Below are 17,318 nucleotides of genomic sequence, written 5' to 3'. Positions count from 1 at the left end.
TTTCATTCTTCGCGAAATATTTAAGTTCAATTATGCACGTTCTTACAAATAAATTCTTTAAAAGAAATCTTCAACCGCAGTAAGTGCACTGATTTTAATATGAAATGTGTCATATGAAAAGAAATCACCCAATTTATTTTAATAAATAAAAAAATTAATAAATAAAAACTGAATAAAGTTTTTTCCTGGTGCTGAATTACAAAAAAATATAACAAATCTAAAATTAGGAATTATTTTTATTTAAAGTGAGTTTTGTAAACAAAAAACTTAAATGTCCTCTTCGGGTTCACCGGTAGATGTAGAACTGAAAAAAAAAGTCGTTTTGAGAAGTACTCGTACCATTTCAATACTTCAAAATCACCGATCATACATGAACTGGTTGCTGTAGATTACTGTTGGATAATTTTTGTGCCTGTAGATTTACTTTTGAATTATTTTTATGCCTAGTTGATTACCATTAAACCTATAATTTTGTGCCAGACCTGTAATCAGTGGTCAGCATGCAAAATAACTCTGGATTGAAAATTACATTAACTTACTTTTGATTTGTACAGCCACCTTTGCATGATTTACACTGGGCTGTGCATGGTAAGCTGACGCGACGACACTCACAACGCATAGTTTCGCAGCCAGATTTGCAGCCACAATGGTCCAAGAGGCTTAATTGCGACCAAATCGCTGTAACTGCCGACCATTCCGGAGTCCAACTCTCTTTTTCCTCAGTCCATCCCCAAGAAGATGGACATGGTATGGAAACTTCTGGTTTCATAGCGTTTCCCCATATATGGCCCGCTTGGTAAGCCGCTCGAAGTGCATGTTTATAGAGAGCAGCTGATGTAGGTGGCAGGCTTGTCACAAGCTTGTTTTTTGAAGCAAACAAATATTTGTGAACTTCATTTACGTGTATGTGTTCCGTTTGGCCAAACAATAACACAAATCTAGGGTAACTTTATACTAAAATTAAAATATGTAGTTACACACCTGACAACTGACAAAATCAAAAACTTAAAAGTTGACATACTCCTATTTTCCCGTCTTTTTATAGTGGCCAGAGAAAGGCAGCTTGATCTGAACGAATTCTTCCAGTACAAAAACCAAATTTGTCCACCTTCGTTGTCAGTCAATGGAGGGCGTCGTTCAGGGAACAAATCTGATTTGGCCGAGAAATTAGAACCTGCCAACCCTGCCACCTACATCAGCTGCTCTCTATAAACATGCACTTCGAGCAGCTTACCAAGAGGGCCATATATGGGGAAACGCTCTGAAACCAGAAGTTTCCATACCATGTACATCTTTTTGGGGATGGACTGAGGAAAAAGAGAGTTGGACTCCGGAATGGTCGGCAGTTACTGCGATTTGGTCTCAATTAAGCCTCTTGGACCATTGTGGCTGCAAATCTGGCTGCGAAACTATGCATTGTGAGTGTCGTCGCGTCAGCTGGCCATGCACAGCCCAGTGTAAATCATGCAAATGTGGCTGTACAAATCAAAAGTAAGTTAATGTAATTTTCAATCCAGGGTTATTTTGCATGCTGACCACTAATTATAGGTCTGGCACAAAATTATAGGTTTAATGGTTATCAACTAGGCACAAAAATAATTCAACAGTAATCTACAGCAACCAGTTCATGTATGATCAGTGATTTTGTAGTATTGGAATGGTACGAGTACTTCAAAACGACTTTTCTTTTTCAGTTTTACATCTACCGGTGAACCATATAATTTGACATCACCTAATAATAATTATTTGCCCGTTTATTTTTGTATTTAATACACTGACAATTATCTGACAATTATCTGATTCATTTCGGCTTATATGTATAAAATCTACTAAATTGACCTACTTTTATATTATACACATAGATTTAAGATTAGATCCTAAGTATGCATGTAATATTGGTATGCCCCCACGGGGTCCATGTGGAACTACCAAGAATTTGTAATACCTATAAAACCATGGTTGCAATAAATAAATATGAACCCGAAGAGGACATTTAAGTTTTTTGTTTACAAATGTAGTCACTTTAAATAAAAATAATTCCTAATTTTAGATTTGTTATATTTTTTTTGTAATTCACCACCAGGAAAAAACTTTATTCAGTTTTTATTGATAATTTTTTTATTTATTAAAATAAATTGGGTGATTTCTTTTCATATGACACATTTCATATTAAAATCAGTGCACTTACTGCGGTTGAAGATTTCTTTTAAAGGATTTATTTGTAAGAACGTGCATAATTGAACTTAAATATTTCGTGAAGAATGAAAGGTATCGGTGTCGGGTTTTTTTGTAATACTTCTATATACTCAGTACTATATATATATTTATTAAACTATTCATGTTCCATAATATTTTTTTTAAGAAATCAAGTAAAAACTATTAATCGAGTAAGAAAAAAAACTTAAGATGCCGTTTTTTGCCAAAAGGGTTCAGTATATGTTTTATGAGTATTTTTTTATAAGTAATGTATATAAATAGCTTTTATTTGAGATATTAAACATTGAAATCGGTCAAATAGTTAAGCTTGTAGAATTTTTTGAAATATATTTTGAAGAAATTTACACTCACATTCAAACTTTTATATTTCGTGAAGTATGAGAGGTATCGGTGACGGGTTTTTTTTATAATACTTGTTATTCATTTAGTAATATATACATGCATTAAGCTATTCATGTTCCATACATTTTTTTTGAGAAACCAAGTAAAAACTATCAATCGAGTAAAAAAAAAAAACTTAAGATGCCGTTTCTTGTCGAAAGTAATTAGTATATATTTTTTGAGTATTTTTTAAAAAGTAATTTATATAATGAGCTTTCATTTGAGATATTAAACATTTAAATCGGTTCATTGGTTTAGCTTGTAGAATTTTTTGAAATATTTTTTAAAGAAGTGGCGCCATCTCTGTTCCTAAGGGGTGAAACTTGCGCTGCTGCGGGTCAAATCACTCAGTTTGGTCCCTACTAGCACTGTGAAAAGCGGCTTGCTTTTATCATGAAGTGCAGCATCCGGGCAAAAAATGGCCATAACAAGTATGACTAAAAGTGATGATACTGATAATATTCTCGTACCCTAGTCTCGCTTGATGGCATGCGACGACAAAGCCTATGATAATAGTCCGGTGACCGGCTGCCTGAAACCCTACCCGATAAAAAAAATAGAAAATGCCTACTGTGTGGGGGTAGCTGACTTTTAGTAGCTTCAACTGATCTTGGCAAATTTTGTACAAATGGCAAAAAAGTGGTAAAAAAATTCATCAAGAAAAACCTTATCGAAAAATAGCAGTAACAATAACACCTTATTCACTTTTGCTTTAAAGAGACTTAGCCGGAATCGCTTAGCAGTCCACCTTAAGAATTGACAAAGAAAATTTGTTTGTGCTTTGTCACAATTGGACGTAATTTTGCAAACGGGAACCAACTCCACAAACAATAAAAGATTTGTAAATCGAACCTTAATGCTAAAACATTCATTTGAATGGAGATTTAGTGTCGGTTGGTTCCCGTTTCAGAACTACGTCCAATTATTTATGCTAGTCTGTCTGTCCTTGTCAAATGCTCGCCTGAGAATAAGAAGACGAGAAATACAGGACCAGATAACAACTAGGTCGCAATATTTAATATCCAATTTAAATTGTACATATCGGTATCATTTGTATAATGATCAGGCAGAGTTGGTAAATAATAATAATACCTCCTCAAAGATGTTTTTTATTTAAGAAATTAGATATATCGAATTGAGCAACTATTGAGCATTTACCAATTATAATTAACAAAATTATAATATACTCTATTTGAATATTGTGCTCTATTTACAGAATGCTGGTAATATTATACTTTTAGTACTTTGAAGTTTCGTTTAAGCGTACCTACTTAGTTAAATTGGAATATATTTACATCTTTTTAGGGTTCCGTAGTCAACTAGGAACCCTTATAGTTTCGCCATGTCCGTCTGTCCGTCCGTCAGCGGCTTTGCTCCGTGATCGTTAGCACTAGAAAGCGACAATTTGTCATGGATACACATGCATTGCGACAGAACGGTAAAAATACCACTGCAAAAAAATGTTGAGGGTACCTCCCCAATACAAAATGTTTTTTTTTGTTTTTTAATTTTTTTTTTCGCTTTAAGCCAATGGTGTGGGGTGTCTTTCAAAACGAATAAGGGTCTCCAACAATTATTTTTTGATTAAGTGAATATTTTCGGAAATCACTCCGAAAGAAAAAAAATATGTCCCCCCCACCTCTAACTTTTGAACCACGGGTCCAAAAAATATGAAAAAAAAAATCGTCAAATAAAAGCTAATAATAAGTACTTTCAATGAAAACTATAGCGAAAATGATTGGTTCAGCCGTTTTTGAGTTATTGCAAAAAGCTTACTCTACTTAGTAATAAGTTAACTGCGCAGTTAGAGTTAGACCAAGGTAAGTCTGCAACGATTAGGCAAGTGTTATTTATACCAATTTATTACACACTTGCACTACGTGTGCTATCGAAATCCTCCCAGACTTATCATGGTCTAACTCTACTCCCTTATGCTTCTAATGTACATATTGTACATGATCCTTACTAATAGCCGCCGTTTGGCCTATTTTGACAGAATGGTAACTACGGAACCCTACACTGAGGATGGCCCGACATGCTCTTGGCCAGTTTTATTTAAAAGAAGCATTCGATACAGAATTACAATTCCATCTGCGTTCGTCGCAGGAAAGAAAAGAAAATCGTTCCTCTATTTCCATTGAAGTTCGGTAGGATGTACGGGTGGAGTGATCTTTACAAAGTTTTCCACTCTACGGGCCAGCCAGGGGTCGCTTACGTAACGTGCCGGGCACGGGCATATACTGCTACACAGAGACTCCGCAATATGAAGCATAGGTAGGTAAATTTTACAAAGGCTTGTCTATGCAATATGACAAGAGGCGATCTTTAGAACTAATAATTATATTTCGTAATATTTTTTAACATGCCTATAGGTACAATCGCGCTTTTATCGACTTTTTTTTAATCCAAACATACACATGTCCTGAATGTGACTGTGTATAAATCCTATAAGTTAAGTTAGTGCAGCGAGATACTCGTAAGCTCCACGATTGGTTAGTTAAGTGCTGTACATTCTTCATCCAGTGGGTACCTAAGTAATCTGTGTTGCAAGGTAAAATTCTGCCTTTTCCTCGCGCACCGCAGCCTCGCGGGCCTCACATCATACGTATTATACATAATTTATAAATAACTATGTAGATGTCGATGTCAGCTGTTCTTTTTGTTCTTTGAGAATTCAAACGAGACCAGAGCTTTACTTGATACTTATTTTGTTGCGACTAGAAGAAAACTTATTAGTTTTAAGAAAATATATGTAAAGAAATACTTATAGACTTGGGCAGATATAAAGTTTAGCAGTCAAAGTCAAAACCAATAAGTACACATTTAATGACAGAAATATTAAAACCTTATAACAATGATAAAATATGCAGAGCTATATTATCTAAGTATTCCTACATATTTTATGATGGTGACACACACTTGTAGAGCTGCTATTTGCTTTGTTTTAAAGATAACTTGTTCAGAATTCTATGGCTACGCACACGCTCCCTGTGTGCGTTGGAGGGTCAAAATCAAAAACGGGATCTCCAATAAATAAGGGTATTTTTGCTATCCTCTGCAATTCAGGCACGCTCCCTACAGTTCTTATAAGGATATGACACTAGTTGTGACGTTCTACATGATGTCAACTGAAAATATTGCAACTATGTAACTACTAGTAAATAATGTAAATATTTAAATAGGTATTGAATTACTGCGAAGCTCCTGTAAACCACTTTTATAATTTATAAAATAAGCGGTTTCCCGGTGCATATTCATATTTATTTACCTCTCTCCAGCGCATCTAATACAATTTCCGACAAGATTTCAGAACCAGTGGCCTATCCCACAAAACTTACAATTACAATTTTACAAGTGTCAAGTTACAAGTTTGTAATAATGCAAGTGTGCGTAACACAAAATATACAAGTAACAAATTTGTAGTGGAAAACTCTTACATATATGTAAATTGTATTGACAAGTCTACAATTTATTGTATCACAAAAGTTTACATATGATACATATATTTTCCGGAAAATGTACAAATCTGTAGCTGACAATTGTTTTGTGCTACACTATATTGTAGTAATAATTATACATATATGTAGAATTGTACCTACATGTTAACAATTCTCTAAACGTGTGTCCCACCCTCTTGCTAAGTATACGAATACTAATAATTGCAGTATATTTTATCATATTTAGCGATTCCAACCCTTCGTACCACGAAATATTTAGTTCAAGTAGCAGTGATAGTGAAGAAGAATTAATTGTAAGACGCCCTAGGACACGTATAAATTTAACTTTGACCATAACGGATTATACATTAATCAGAGGTTCAGAGTGAGTAAATCTACCGTCGAATATCTACAGACTATTGGTGGAAACCTTAGACATCCGACACGAAGAAGTCACGCTCTTGATCCTAAACAACAGTTACTGACTGTTTTAAGATGGTTGGACTCAGGATCACAATATCACGTCACTGGTGATGCTCATGGTGTTTCCGTGGTGTTTATGTGAACAAATAGTGGACTAATTACTGGGAAGTGAAGTACGATGGCCAACAATGGAAACTCAATTATTTAAGATTTTATTGCAGCATCACATGTAAATTTTGCCAGTTGGTATGTAGGTACGTAGGTAATCAATGCTCGTAGCTGGATCACTATATAATTATAATAAATGTAATTCTTGCGTATTGCGTATAAAGTAAAACTACCTTCAACATCAAAGAAGCTGAATAAATTGTTACATATTTGTAGTTGTAACATTACAATTTTTCGCTTGTATATTCACAAATCAACAATCCTACAATTATTTAGCTGTCGTGGCATACCTTTATTCTTTGTGATACGCTTTCACAAAAGTGACATATTTGTACACTGCAAACTTGTAACGAATACATATTTGGAATTATTGTGGTACGTTTTTTTGTTTACAATTTAACAATTTTGTCAAATTGTACACTTGTAAAGTAGCCTATGCCACAGGCTGCATCATGTTGACTTTGATTTTTCACTTTAAACTCATGTTTTTACTAAAACACCAACAGCTCATGCCAGTGGCTTTATGTAGGTAAGCACATAAAATGTAATGTATAGTCGTCTTCTTCTGTCTTCTTAGTGGATCTCTTAGCGACCAAGGTGTTCACAAATATCTGAACAGTCTCTAGGTATTATCAAGACATTAAAGTGCATAATTTTGAGCACTTTGCCCGCTCCGATATATGTGATGGCAATTGCACTAGCCCACAACTTCGCCCACATACATTTTTTATGGTTGATAGCAAACATTTATATAGAAAAATTTAATGGCAATACTCTCCCTCTTAGCATAGATCACATTTCAAAAGTCAACCCACCACCACGGGACCACTTTTGGGGGGTAAATGAGAAAATTAAAAAATAAGTTTTTTAAAATATATCGTGTTACATATCAAATGAAAGAGCTCATTGTGAGAAACTCATATATATATATTTTTTTATAATTTTAGGATAAACAGTTTAGAAGTTATTCAAGAAAATATACAAAAAATGACCATTCACCCCCCTTTATCTCCGAAACTACTGGGTCAAAAAATTTGAAAAAAATACACAAAATAGTTCTTATCCATGATCAGAGGAAAACCTATTAGAAATGTGTAGTCAAGCGTGAGTCGGACTTAATTGCTTAGTTTTTGATCCGACCCCTACGGGTTCTTTACTCACGTTTCACATAAAAAACACATTGTTTAAATTGTGTAATGTACGGAACCCTTGGAACGCGAGTCCAACTCGCACTTGGCCGGTTTTACTTCGAATACTTATTAGCCACGACCCACGACTCATCCTGTATTTTCTACCACCAAAATAGGTTTTGCACATCAATATGATATTGCTTGTATTTAGGTGGGTATATGCAAAAAACTAGGTTTCATATAAACGATGACTATTCACAATAAAAATATCAACTTTTATGGGACAACATGTTATTACGGGTGACTGAATTGTTTATGCGAGTTGATATGGTAGATATTATATGGTCTCTATTATGTCCAGGGTTCAGCGACCCGTACTGCATGCTGGGCATTCAGCCAGCGTCCCTGCCGGCGTCCCCGCGCGCCTCCGAGGACGAGGGCCGCAAGCACGGGTTTCGGCTCAGCTTCAAGCGCCGTGACGGACGCCAGCAGCGCGACAGCCTGGGCCGGCTGCCCGCGAGATACATCAGGGCCACTAGCGTGAGGCCGCACACGCTGTCGCCTAAATGGAATGAGAGCTTTAAATTGTTAGTGTGATTTAATTTTATATCACTTAGGATCAACTGCGCCGAACCGTTTGTGATCGTATAACTTATTTCTAGCTTCAGCTGCTACTTCTGATTCCTTCCCCTATTGACAACAGCGCATGGCTTATAATATCAGAACCATGCACTACAGTTTTGTACACAGATGCTGAAATATAATACCAATTGCACTTTTCAATATTTTTTTCAGCGGTTTTCAGTGAAAATATTTCAAACATGTCAGAGTTAATTTTGTAGCCTGATCTCAAAGTTTGTAAAACTGTGGCACAGTATTCTGTTAATATTTCATCAACCCCTGATAGTTTTGATGGTATTTCAGGGCTTTCAAATAATCTTCTAGCACTGTTACCATCATTAGAGGTGCCATTTCCGCCCGGTTTAAGTTTATTCATTATTAATCCCTTTTCTTCTCTAATTTTAGATATAATGTGTTTTAAATTAATTTTTAACAAGCAGAAACGTCTGCGATTGATGCTATTAAGCTTAGAATAAATTTAAAAGTGGAAAAATTACTGCCTTGGGTGAGACTTGAACTCACGGCCTCTGGATCGATACTCCAGCGCTCTGCCAACTGAGCCACCAAGACCTCATCTATAGTCAGCAAATCTTCCCACTATATGGGTCTAGGGGACCCTAGCGACATCTACCGTAAGAGTGTTACACTTCTTAAACGGCCACCGGAGTTCCAAGTCATATTGGAAATTCACCAGTTACGATGTGCTACCCATTCTAAATTAATTTTTAACAAGCAGAAACGTCTGCGATCGATGCTATTAAGCTTAGATTAATTTAGAATGGGTAGCACATCGTAACTGGTGAATTTCCAATATGACTTGGAACTCCGGTGGCCGTTTAAGAAGTGTAACACTCTTACGGTAGATGTCGCTTGGGTCCCCTAGACCCATATAGTGGGAAGATTTGCTGACTATGGATGAGGTCTTGGTGGCTCAGTTGGCAGAGCGCTGGAGTATCGATCCAGAGGCCGTGAGTTCAAGTCTCACCCAAGGCAGTAATTTTTCCACTTTTAAATTTATAATGTGTTTTATTTCTCTCAGCTAGTATATTTCGTCAAACCTATAAAAAAATTATAAAACCTAATAGAGGCATGAAGAGAAGTCAAACCAAAATGGTAGCGATCTTCATGCAAAACCTTTTCGGTATACTTCGGCTTACGGGCACAATCATCTAGATATCAACTAGATATCCACTAGATATGAAACAGAAACGATAACGAGATATTTATGTCAAATTTGACATTTCCGCGATTCCGAATATCCTCTTGAACGATCTCTATAAGATTTGCTTAAGATATTACTGACATCCAATGGATATCTAATGGATATCACAAAACGTCACAATAATTGTAGCGTGAAATGACAATTGGTTTCTCGAATCGAACTGCAAAAGATAACTAGTTGAGAACTAAACTATGACGTATCTATTAGATCTCGTATTGTTCTCATATCTAGTAATTCTCACGTTGTTCGAATTGACCGGTAAGTTATTCATTTCTGTTAACTGCAATAACAATTATCGTTGGAGTAAGTGATCCAAATTAATATTTTCTCTATTTTCAACTGTTAGAGTCATGAATCTCAGCAGACACCAAACTATCGTGTTCGCTGACACGACACTCACTCCGGTGACATTGCTTTTTTGACCAAATCTTAAAGATATCTATACGTGTAAACTCATATACACGGCTGTTATCTGAAATAATAAAAAAAACTTTTTAACCAATATAGTAATATGAAAACTAAAATTTACATCTTAAACTACGTCATTTATAGCACCATGCTACGAAAACACGCATTGGCGTAGCACCTAAATTATTGCCAAAAAAGGATAGAAGGAGGTATGATCATAATCAGTATACTTAATTTAAGTATCTCTAATTAATAGAAAAAAAATTATTAATGGGCAATGCATGGCCTATAAACTAAAACTCAAAGTGAACTTCACATAAGTAAAATATTTCCGTTAAAACAGCTTACTGTTAACTTGTAACAATTTGAAATATTATTTATTATACATATATTAATATGATCTTGAATATCGATTACAGTTTTAGATGACAAAGATGCACTTGAACGAGAATAACAAAACAACACGCAGAAAATTGCGTAAACAACTAATAAGAAGATTGCAGGTTATATAAGATAAGTAGTTACACTTTCGTGGGTGATAACTGAATGACGGTAATTAGTAGATTTATTTTATTTATACCTGATTACAGTTTAGACATAGTAAATTCCTAAACGATTACTATTATGAACATGTCATTTTTTATTTTTGACGTATGGCGTAAACCACAGCGCGCACCCAAGTTGTTTGAGGAATACTAATAATATGCGTTTTCGTACATACAAAACTAACATATATTTTGCAGTTCAATTAGTTAGTTGAAAGCCCTGATTCTATTATGTTATCAGATTTCTTAGGCAGGCTTTTAGCTTGATCCTTAATAGGTACATGCTACTTGAAAGCTAGAACTTATTATGTACTCATAACGTATTGTTGTCTCTAATGGATAGGTATACATCTTACATCCATGGCTTGTCGTAATATAATATTCCCTTGGAAAGAAAGTAATAAAACTTTAAATTCACTACAAATTACAATACTGCACGATGCTGCGTATTTAGAACGATTCCAAAAGATGTTTTCAACATATCGCTTAGAATTAAAAAGACTGATGGCAGTCTTATAATAGTCTTGTAATAATGGTATTACGTACTGAAAATTTAAATAAAAAATCGATCATCTACCAGTTCAATTGCTCGACGACGTTCGAAAGATCGTGGGTCATTATTTCGACTATTTGGACTATTTCGAACTGGACCGGGATTCGTGTCCTATTTTACACTTATAGCATAGGTGCTTAAACTAGTGTTTCAGCACTAAACAGCAGCAGCAGTGTTAGTGTTAATATATCAGCACTAAACTGTACTCACAACCCGTTTTAATTTTACATGCCCTTTACACCGTACCGAGGGGTCAATGACAGACTCCACGACTCCTAGCTAGCGTTACATGTGTGGCGGATAACAAAAATCTCAGTGTGCCAAACTAGGTACATGTTTCTTATGTTATGTACCATTTTAAGTAACATAGACCGTTGTGAACCATCATTACCGATTCCTGCTAAGGAACAATTTGACTGGTTGATTTTCGTTCTTTTCTGTTTCTAGACAATATTACATTTATTATGAGCATCTATGTACACATAGCTGGTTCTTGTTACCGCTAGGACAGCAGTTTAATACAAATAAAAACGCCTCGTTCAGGGGCTGGGCTGACATTGAACTTATGTAACAAGCTAAACTAAAATCACAACATTTCAATGTATTCCTATTAAAAATGAATTACGTTATCCCTAATTTAACCACTTAAGGATCTGCCACACTGGCTGCATTCTGCGGGCAGCGGTCAGGTCAAACTTCAACTTCAAAGGTTGCTGTTAATGTGGTTCATACATAATGCGGGTTTGACCTGACCGCTGACCGCAGAACGCATCCAGTGTGGCAAATCCTTTAACGTTTTTATCTACCATTATCGCTCTGCTCGTAGTGACATAGACGACATTTCATCGGACGTCCTCCACCTGGACATCTGGGACCATGACGACGAGAGCTCGGTGCTGGACGCGGTGTCGCGGCTCAACGAGGTTCGCGGTGTCCGCGGGCTCGGCCGCTTCTTCAAGCAGGTCTGCCAGAGCGCGCGTCAGGGCAGCCAGGATGATTTCTTAGGCAAGTTGTTATAAAAAATATAGTTACATTTCTACAATACGTACTAATGTATGATCAGAGCTTTTTAGGGTTCCGTACTTCCGTACCCCAAGGGCAAAACGGTACCCTATTACTAAGACTCCACTGTCCGTCTGTCTGTCTGTCACCAGGCTGTATCTCATGAACCGTGATAGCTAGACAGTTGAAATTTTTACAGATGATGTATTTCTATTGCCGCTATAACAACAAATACTAAAAACAGAATAAAATAAATATTTAAGTGGGGCAACAAACGTGATTTTTTTTGCCGTTTTTGAGCGTAATGGTACGGAACCCTTCGTACGCGAGTCCGACTCGCACTTGGCCGGTTTTTTTTTTATTAGAGATGGGCCGAATATTCGGTAATTATTCGGTATTCTGCAAGTTTGGTTTGGGCAAATGTTCGTATTCGGTCGAATTATTTTGTTAAAGTGCCGAATATTCGGAAAATATTATTTTCCCCTCACTAGCTCGGAAAGCCGTCTATTGTCCTTTAAAACAAGCGGGGAAAAACGCATTTTATCCACTAGTGGGGAAAGTAATTTGACCTTGGATGGAGCGTGTTTAAGTAGCTTGACAGATAACAAAACGTAAAACGCTCATAATAATGGTTCGTTCGATATTAATTATCATTAAATAAATGGTTTGAGAATGTAATAAAAAATACCAAATTTAGCTTTATTTAATAATTTTAAGTCATAAACCTTAAAATTCCATAAGAAACGTTAGATTTTTTAAAATGATGTTAAATATAATTCTGAACGCACAAGTTGAGTCGATGCAATTTCAAAACGCATCGTTGACATTTCATACGTCAGAACAGAAATGTCAACATTGTCAACAAAAATTTTACTGTTCTTCTCACCGACTCAGGTAAAAATCAGAATTTCTAGTGTTTTCTATTATAATATCGTAAAAAAATTAGTTATTCCAGTGATGAAGATGATCTAACGCCTGTGGATGTTGCACTTTCCTCGCTATAGTGAGGGGAAAAGTTTTGTGTTACACACGGGTGCAAATGTATTTTACTTCTCGTGTGTTGAAACACTCGCTACGCTCAGGATTCTATTTAGAATGATACAGTTGAACCGAATAATTCGGCCAAATATTCGGTTCGGTAAGATCTGAACCGAACATTCGGTCGAATATTCGTATTCGGCAAACTCCATATTCGGTCCATCTCTATTTAGTCTTTTTAGTCTATTTCACGACGAAAGTCTCAGACGAAAATTTTAACAAAATACACGCTTGCGACATCTCAAACCACGGTCATCTCCGAACGCCGTTCAAACTCAAACGAGTTCAAAAACAATTGTCTTACATATTTACTGCCAGCGGGTTCACTGTTCGTAGGCACTTTTCGTTACGAATGTAGCGTGTAGCTCGCGCAGGCAGTAAAATCAGTAAATGCATATCAAAAAGGCTTTAAATTCAGAATTATCTTAGCAGAATATCAAAGTAATAATTTAAACTATTTACGGAAGGTAAACATTACATCCAATTACACTATAAACTTGTAGATTGTTAGTATGTTATAGGTATTCATAACTTGTTACAAAATGAAACATGAATATTTTATAAGAATCGATGACTTTGTTCGGGACCGAAGCTAATTACTATTTTTTCTCCCCTATATGGTGTTTAAAAACTTTCATGCGTTTAGACTTCAAATGGGCGTAACGGTATTTGGAGTCCATTATGCGAAACACCAATTTTGGTGGAAAAGCATAATTCACGTTTCCGCATCTGTAGGTACCGCACGCTACGCCGTATTTGAGTTGTCCAAGTACGTAATGTTGTTATAGTCCCTATATAAGATTTAACGCGTGTGTAAACAGGGTGTAACACACACCTGTGCCAGTAACTTTCTGTTCGTGAGGTTTTGGCGCGCAGGGCGAACGTAGACAGGTTAAATGTTGGCACCTGGGCCCTCAATCGACCCTCGAACAATTATTATTATTATTAAAGCTTTGTTTTTTCCATAATTTTAACAACATTTTCTCTTATATTATTTGCCATGAATGATATTCTTATATGGACCCCGTTTGGGTAAAAGCCTCCTCCAACCCATGCCATTTTTCTCGGTCTTTGGCTGACTCCATCCAGCTCGCACCTGCGACCTTATGAATGTCTTCTGCCCAACGCCTTCGTGGCTTGCCTGGTTTTCTTTTTCCTTGTATTATAGGCCCTGGCCATGTTGTTGTTTTAAGTGTCCATCTTTTAATATTAAATCTAGCAATGTGGCCTACCCATTTCCATTTGAGTCTCAATGCATCGAACCTCGAACAATAAATATGGTTATATATGCCTATATAATATACCTATCGTATTTACACTTCAGTGAAAGTAATTGGCAAATGAGTTTGGCAGGTGTGGATGTTGATATTTATAATTTATAACCCTTCATACGTGGGTCAAAAATTGTGGGTTCCAATCTCGGTTGTGCTGCAAAAAAATCTGCAAAAAAAAAGGCATTTGAAAGACATGTATCAGATTTAATCTAATTAAGACTAACGCATCTGTTTTAAGACACGATGTATATTATTACAGGTTGTGTCGATCAACCCCACATATGAATGACAAAGTTAGTAGGTACTCTATCGCTGTAAGATCTGTATTTATTTCGCTGACACAAACCATTGCCTCATAATCGCGTTAATACGAAAAAGTAATATAATGGTGTTCTACTTGTAGCGCTAACTGTATCGTCGACGTCGGATATTATCTGACTCATCGAAGCGGGAAAAATGGCAAAAAATATCGAGCAGGCTTTTACGCTATAGTAGTTTAAAAGCTTGTTTCAATATTGTGAACGTCACATTTGTCGCATCGGTTTTAAAAGTCTTTTCACGTATAGGCGATATTTCGTTTTTGATATTAAAGTTTTAAACAGTAAGGTAACCTAAATAAGAAGAATATAATATATTCCATAAACGATAATAATGATGAATTGTTATAAAAATAAAATAGACTAGAATATAGTGGTGAATATGTTACCATATTCACCACTATATCTAATGTAAAATGAGATAAAATTCCAAAAATAACCTCGTTAAGTTTGTAAGTTGTTTGTATTTAGAAATCAACTTAAAATAAGTTTTTGGCAAAAATTTCATTTTTGGCACAAACTTTTATCGCTGACTGTACTTTTTTTTCCACAGGCAACTAATACTCATCGAGACAATTCTAAAACCCCCAAACACAATTAGGTTGCGTTGTTTTATCACAGAGTTCCTGTCTTCATCATCAGATCAGCTCGATGGTACCATAATATTGCATTGTCACCCGACTTATTAGAGTTGTAAGTATGCAAATTTTCAGCTTCATGGGAAACCGAGAAGATGGTTAAATTAGTTACCTTAGATTCCATTACATAGTTAGTTACATACAGGTCGACCTAATAAAAGCGTTCATTGCTTATTAAGAAATATTTTTATGAAGGTAGGTACTTTGTAAAGCACTTGTCTGGACCCCCCGTGTGTGATATGAAAAAACCCAAGCGAGTTCAATGTCACATTTTACTCAGGACCTGTCAACTGAAAAACAACTATTTCGTTAACGATTTCGTGTGTACCCATGTTATGTTTTTCATTTTATTTTAAAACGTACAATTAACATAAGAATTCCTTCGAGGTTTTAATATTAATATTGAAACAATGCTTTAATTTTATAAATTGCCCTTTTCAATTCGTTTGTAGCTTACACCGATGAGGGTTTTTTACCTTGGTCAGTTCATATTTATCAGATTTTTGGACTGACTGAAATCCTGAGAAATACAATTGGTTCCAATTTTTGTATTATTCCCTGAAAGAAAAGAGACTCATGCATTTAACATTACAAGCAATGTAATTCTGAATGGATGTGCTCAATATTGTCAAATGAATGATGCTCAGAAACCATGATATCAATTTACATATTTTTCAAGCGAAGGAAACCATCGCTCGGCTGGGCCTGCCCTTTTTCAGTAGCGAGCGACATTGGCTCGCATTTTTCATCCTAAATTCGATTTTGGCACGAACCAATGAATTTTCGGAAATATTCATAGGAGGACACAAGAATTCACTTTTTTTTTGAGTAATAGTACTATGTTTGATACGGTGTTAATAAAGTTACCTTTTTTTATTGGTAACTCATCAATGTCATCAGACATCAAGCAATAGAATAATAATCCAGTAACTTTGTCGCCTTTTGTAACGGGGTTCGAAAAAAAAAACAAATAGGGGCATAAATATAGTTAGTTAATAAATATATAATTTTATCAAAATATTTTCCACAAGGGAGGAAAATCAACATTTTCATACAGAGACTATAAGATTTATAGACTATAGACCTATGTTCTCAAAAATAAACTTTTTTAACCGCTTCTCCTCAAAAATTAGGCAATTATGTATTTAGTAATTTTGTGAATTGTTGTAATATAGGTTGTAATTGTAATTTACGAAGTTCAAACACAATCATAGATTCGCCAATAAGGATATAGCATAAGCAAATGCTTACCATTTTGATTAGGCGCATTAGTTTGCGTCCCGTTTGCCGCGATTCACACAAGTGCGTTGTGTTCACACACCCATGGTTTGTCATTAGGAAAAAATATACGTTCGGTTACTATTTATAAAACCTTAATAGTTAGTAGCGGGGTCTTCTGTCACAAGTATTTACAATACTTACAAGGAGATTCCAAGCATAACTAAATTGTGAATTGTGAAATATAACCAAATAAACAATTTTTCATTTTTCATTTTCATATAAATTAACCTTACATGCATAGTAGTCATCAATTACAGTAATTTTATTTTATTTGTTAGGAAAACTTACAGCTCGAGTAACAAGTTGGGTAATAACATAGAAACAGTGAGCCAATTACAAGTTTTCACAGATAGAAACTGCGTAAAGTACATGACGTACTAAATTACTACTCTAATAATTACTTTAAATTTCAGGTCTGTGCTTACTTTACTTATAAATTTATATACTTTACTTATCTTCCTAGACAGGGAGAATTGGTTTTTACTGAACGAGAAGAACAAAAGAGAGAAAAAAGAACAGGATGGAGAAACATAAGTGCTAACAGTGGGAAAAGTTTACGTATCGAACTAAAACTATCACAGAACAGATCGATGAGATCATGATGTTTGCAAAAATTAAGGACGTAATTTAGAAACAATATAATTAATAAGACGTACAATTAAA

At 35.4% G+C, this 17,318-nt stretch overlaps 1 protein-coding gene across 1 annotated transcript in view; it reads left to right on the top strand.

Moving 5' to 3' along the window:
* LOC134745205 (BAI1-associated protein 3) overlaps nt 1–17,318 on the top strand; it is an 85,950-nt gene that overhangs the window by 19,838 nt on the left and 48,794 nt on the right. The window contains exons 5-6 of the mRNA XM_063679202.1: nt 8,118–8,343; nt 11,932–12,110. Coding sequence (XP_063535272.1) covers nt 8,118–8,343; nt 11,932–12,110 — 405 coding nt within the window. The remainder of the gene's footprint in view (nt 1–8,117; nt 8,344–11,931; nt 12,111–17,318) is intronic.

Source organism: Cydia strobilella, chromosome 11 (assembly GCF_947568885.1).
Source record: "Cydia strobilella chromosome 11, ilCydStro3.1, whole genome shotgun sequence".
NCBI classification, from domain to species: domain Eukaryota; kingdom Metazoa; phylum Arthropoda; class Insecta; order Lepidoptera; family Tortricidae; genus Cydia; species Cydia strobilella.
The sequence above is the reverse complement of the archived record's forward strand: the minus strand, read 5'-3'. Positions and strand labels throughout refer to the sequence as shown.